The sequence below is a fragment of the Chiloscyllium plagiosum genome, chromosome 3 (genome assembly GCF_004010195.1).
Source record: "Chiloscyllium plagiosum isolate BGI_BamShark_2017 chromosome 3, ASM401019v2, whole genome shotgun sequence".
Lineage (NCBI taxonomy): Eukaryota > Metazoa > Chordata > Chondrichthyes > Orectolobiformes > Hemiscylliidae > Chiloscyllium > Chiloscyllium plagiosum.
This window is the reverse complement of record NC_057712.1, coordinates 132,874,656-132,880,498: the sequence shown is the minus strand read 5'-3', so window position 1 is coordinate 132,880,498 and position 5,843 is coordinate 132,874,656. Positions and strand designations below refer to the sequence as shown.

The 5,843-nt window shown below is 41.3% G+C and overlaps 1 protein-coding gene across 1 annotated transcript in view; it reads left to right on the top strand.

The window, feature by feature from the left end:
* The window catches only part of LOC122540182 (dynein axonemal heavy chain 8-like), a 1,320,893-nt gene that overhangs the window by 1,290,651 nt on the left and 24,399 nt on the right, over positions 1-5,843 (top strand). The window contains exon 91 of the mRNA XM_043675532.1: positions 2,847-3,036. Coding sequence (XP_043531467.1) covers positions 2,847-3,036 — 190 coding nt within the window. The remainder of the gene's footprint in view (positions 1-2,846; positions 3,037-5,843) is intronic.

Genomic DNA, 5,843 nt, shown 5'->3' with positions numbered 1-5,843 from the left:
CTCCCCCCTCTCCTCCCTGACCTATCACCTTCATCTCCTTCCCCACTTGGATGATTTGGTTTATGCCACTCTCTCCCCACCCCCACCCTCCTCTAGCTTATCTCTCCACGCTTCAGGCTCTCTGCCTTTATTCCTGATGAAGGGCTTTTGCCCGAAACGTCGATTTTGCCTGTCTTCGGATGCTGCCTGAATTGCTGTGCTCTTCCAGCACCACTGATCCAGTACAATTTCTCCTGTCATCCACTAATCATGAATCTTGCCGTTTTTATCCTTTGCCTTCAATGGGTCATGCCTATCTGCTCTATCTTTAAACTATCTTTGAAAGCTTCCCACAGCTCAAATGTGGACTTCTCTTCAAATAGCTGTGTCCAATCCACATTTCCCAGCTCCTGCCTAATTTTGATATAATTGGTCTTAGCCCAGTTTAGTATTCTTCTCTTAGGACCACTCTCATCTTTATCTATGGGTATTCTAAAACTTACAGAATTGTGGTCACTGTTCCCAAAGAAATCCCCCTCCGTGTGACTGGAGGCCAGTATACCACAAAGATAACTGCCGGGTCCCTTATTGTTCATGATGTATAAACAATATCAATGAAAATGTGGGAAGATGATATGCAAAATTGTGGGTGATATGAAGATGGGCCAGGTGATTGAAGTGAGGAAGAAGGTTTAGGTTGCAGCAGAATATAAACAGATTGGTCAGCTGAACTTAACCCTGATAAAGGTAAGCTGATGCACTTTGGAAGAAGTATCAAGACAAGGGAGTGTTCAAGAAAAGGCTGGATACCAGGAAGTTCAGTAAAACAGAGATATTTTGCAGTGCTTCTCCAGAAATTCCTGAAGGTGGCAGGTCAGGTTAATTGCATAGTTAAGACAGTATATGAGACATATCCCCTTATCAGTTGAAGCATAAATTATAAGAACAAGGAGGTTATGTTGGAGCTATACAGAACTTTAGTTTGACACAGCTCGAGTACTGTATGCAGTTCTGGTCACCATACTCTAAGATGGATGTGATTGTACTGGAGGGGGTGCAGAGGAGATTCACTAGGATGTTGTCTTAGATGATATGCCTTGACTGTCAAGAGAGGATTCATAATCTCGGGTTGTTTTCTTTGAAGCAGAGAAGTCTGGGAGAGGATCTAAAAGAGGTGCTAAGATTATGAGAGGCATGGACATAGTGGATCGAAAGCAGCTGTTTCCTCTAGTTCAAACGTCAGGAACAAGGGGCATAATTTGAAGGTGGAAAGCAGGAGGTTTACTGAGGATTTGAGAAAAAATGTTTTAATTTACACAGCGATGGGAATTTGGAATGTACTGCCCAGAGGGTAATTTAGGCAGGTCGAGAATTGGACTAAAATTAGCTAACATTTTCCAAGTGACAAATCTTATTTGGCCTTTAATTATCTGTTTTGTTTCTTTCCTTTTCTGATTAAGTTTCAATGACAGTTTTTCCAATCCTCTGGAACTTTTCTGGAAACTTTGAGAATTGAAAGATTATTACCAGTGAATCCATTGTATCTGTTGCTTCTTCCTTTAACGTGCTCGGATGCAAGTCAAACAAGTCCAGGAGACTTATCAGTCTTTAGCTTCATTAGTTTTCCTGTTATATTTCACTCTCATGATAATTATTGCATTGATTTCCTTTATTCTTTTTGCCACTTCATTATTTAGTAGTTCTGGCGTGATGCAAATTATTTATTCAATTCCTCTGCCATTTCCTGTTTCCTCAGTATTTCTGCATTCTCATTTCCTAAAGGGCCTTTTGTCACTTGGCTCTCTGAATTCCTTTTCATATGTTTAACAAAGTTCTTGTTGCCCATTTTAGTATTATTTGCTAATTTACTCTCAAAGTTTATCTTTTCTCTCCTTATTATTCTATTATCTTTTACTGACTTTTAACTTTTTCCCAATCTCTAGCTTATCACTACTCTTTACCACACTGTGTTTCTTTTTCTTTGATAAAATCTTAGAGATTTGTAACACAGAAATAGGCTCTACAGCTCATCACTTCTGTGCCAATCAAAAACAATAACCTAATCTAATTCCATTTTCCAACCCTTGGCCCAGAACCTTGTATGCCCCTTGGCATTGCAAATATGCATCTAAATACTGAATGTTTTGAGGACACTGCCTCTACCACCTTCACAGCCAGTGAGTTCCAGATTTCTACCATTATCTGGGTGAAAAAGTTTTTGTCATATCTCCTTCAAAGCTTCTGCCCTTTACCTTAAATCTATGTTCCATGGTCATTGATCCCTCCATCAAGGAGAAATGTTTCTTCCTGTCTACCCAATTTATGTCCCTCATAACTTTATATATCTCAACTATTTTCATGTGATCTGTATATTTCTGATTAGCCATAATTAACTGTACTCATACCCCCTTCCTCTAATCTTCTTCCTCACTGGTAGCTATCTTTGCTGTGAGTCAAGAAGGCCAACATACCATTTACCTTCTTCACCTGTACCTGCACTCTAACCTTGAATGATTGTTATACGAGGACTCCCAGGTCTTGTAACACATTCCCCTTTCTTAATTTATAGCCAATCATATCATAATGTGCCTTCCAGTTTTTATTCCAAAGTGGATGGCCTCACATTTATCCACATTTTACTGCATCTGCCATTCATTTTGACAACTATTTAAAAAAATGTTCATTGATCCTCAAGCACCTTTTCTACAAAACACCTTTCTTTGTCCATTCCAACTAACTCAGCACCAATTCTTTTATGAAGACCTTTATTTAAATTTTCCGACCAATGTTTCTCACTGTCAAATTGAATGTTAAATTCTAACATGATTGCATATTAACTACAATGCCAACTCTTCTTCACGTTGCAGAATTTAACAGATGCCTTGGATAACATGTATAATGCCCGAGTGCCTGTGGTTTGGAAAAGGATTTCCTGGGATTCTGCTACACTGGGATTTTGGTTCACAGAATTCCTAGAGAGAAATGCACAGTTTTCCTCCTGGATATTTGAGGGAAGGCCAAATGTATTTTGGATGACAGGATTCTTTAATCCCCAGGGTATGTACCATCTCAAGAATATCTCAAGAATAGTACATACTAATACTAGGCAGGAACCTTAACGTGCTTTGCATTGTTTACTGTTTGTAAATGGTAAGTATATGTCTGCTACCATTTTTAAAAACATAACTTACATTTAAAGATTGAATCTGATCATAAGGATCCTCATTTTAAAAAACAAAGGTGCTAGTATTAGTTAATGTGACTTACAGTTTAGTGAATCAGTATCCAGATGGGAGTCTGTCATTTGGTTGACCTTTAGTAGGCCTTTTCCTGAGAGCTGGGATGCAGATGGAAGGCAGTCAAAGGTACAGCAGACTGTCTTGTATGTGAGGAACTTGTTCAATGTGGTGAATGTCATCCGAATTCTCTCTCCAGATGAGATGAATGAGTGAGTAAGTAAGTGAGTAATATTTGATGACCAGTGAAGATACAGTGTGTTGAAGGGCCTCTTTCTGTTCTTTCAATCTATGACTAATCCTTCTTCCCAGAAAATAATCCTTTATAGACACACATTGCTGTGCCATATCAGCCCGATTCATCACTCACAAATTTCTCATGCAACTGACAGAAAGATAGCAAATATTTGCAGATTCAAGTGGTTGTGGTTTTGGGAGGTACTGTTTACAAGTCTGGTGAATTTCTGCAGTGCATCTTGTAGATCGTACACCTTACTTCTACTGAGCATTGGTTATGAGTCTTTGGAATTCTTTGCCACAGAGAGTCATAGAGATGTACAGCAGAGAAGCAGACCCTTCGGTCCAACTCGTCCATATCAACTTGTCGTCTGCAAGGTGTTAGAAAGGATTCTGAGGGATAGGATTTATGACCATCTGGAAGAGCATGGCTTGATTAAATGCAGTCAACACGGCTTTGTGAGGGGCAGGTCATGCCTCACAAACCTTATCGAGTTCTTTGAGGATGTGACTAGAAACTGTGATGAGGGACGAGCTGTGGATGTGGTGTAAATGGACTTCAGCAAAGCATTTGATAAGCTTTCCCCTGGTAGGCTCATTCAGAAGGTCAGGAGGAATGGGATACAGGGGAACTTAGCTGTCTGGATACAGAATTGGCTGGCCAACAGAAGACAGCGAGTGGTAGTAGAAGGAAAATATTCTGCCTGGAAGTCAGTGGTGTGTGGTGTTCCACAGGGCTCTGTCCTTGGGCCTCTACTGTTTTATTTAATGACTTGGATGAGGGGATTGAAGGATAGGTCAGCAAGTTTGCAGACGACACAAAGGTTGGAGGTGTCATTGACAGTATAGAGGACTGTTGTAGGCTGCAGCAGGACATTGACAGTTTGCAGAGATGGGCTGAGAAGTGGCAGATGGAGTTCAACCTGGATAAATGCGAGGTGATGCATTTTGGAAGGTTGAATTTGAAAGCTGAGTACAGGATTCAGGATAGGATTCTTGGCAGTGTGGAGGAACAGAGGGATCTTGGTGTGCAGGTACATATTCCCTTAAAATGGCCACCCAAGTGGTCAGGGTTGTGAAGAAAGCATATGGTGTTTTGGCTTTCATTAACAGGGGGATTGAGTTTAAGAGTCATGAGATCTTGTTGCAGCTTTATAAAACTTTGGTTAGACCGCACTTGGAATACTGCGTCCAGTTCTAGTCGCCCTATTATAGGAAACATGTGGATGCTTTGGAGTGGGTTCAGAGGAGATTCACCAGGATGCTGCCTGGACTGGAGGGCTTATCTTATGCAGAGAGGTTGACTGAGCTCTGACTTGTTTCATTGGAGAAAAGAAGGAGGAGAGGGGACCTAATTGAGGTATACAAGATAATGAGAGGCATAGATAGAGTCGATAGCCAGAGACTATTTGAAATGACTAACACGAGGGGTTAGGCAGAAATGACTAACACGAGGGGTCATAGTTTTAAGCTGGTTGGAGGAAAGTATAGAGGGAATGTCAGAGTCGGGTTCTTTACACAGAGAATTGCGAGAGCATGGAATGTGTTGCCAGCAACAGTTGTGGAAGCAAGGTCATTGGGGACATTTAAGAGACTACGGGACATGCATATGGTCACAGAAATTTGAGGGTGCATACATGAGGATCAGTGGTTGGCACAACATCGTGGGCTGAAGGGTCTGGTCTGTGCTGTACTGTTCTATGTTCTATGTTCTAACCAGATATCCCGACCTAATCCCGACCTAGTCCCTTTTGCCAGCAGTTGGCCCATATCCCTCTAAACTCTTCCTATTCATATACCCATCCAGATGCCTTTTAAATGCTGTAATAGTACTTCCTCTGGCAGCACATTCCATACACACACCACCTCTGGGTGAAACAGTTGTATCTTAGGTTCCTTTTAAATTTTTCCCCTTTCACCCTGAACCTATGCCCATCTAGTTCTGGACTCCCCCAGCCCAGGGAAAAGACCTTGTCTATTTACCTTATCCATGCCTATCATGATTTCATAAACCACCATAAGATCATTCCTCAGCTTCCAATGCTCCAGGGAAAACAGCCTCAGTCTATTCAGTTTCTCCCTATAGCTCAAATCCTCCAACCCTGGCAACATCCTTGTAAATCTTTTCTGAACCCTTTCAAGTTTCACAACATTCTTCTGATAGCAAGGCGACCAGAACTGCACACAATATTCCAAAAATGTACAGCCAAAACATGACATAGAACATAGAACATAGAACATAGAACATAGAACAATACAGCACAGAACAGGCCCTTCGGCCCACGATGTTGTGCCGAACTTCTAACCTAGATTAAGTACCCATCCATGTACCTATCCAAATGCCACTTAAAGGTCACCAATGATTCCGACTCTACCACTCCCACGGGCAGC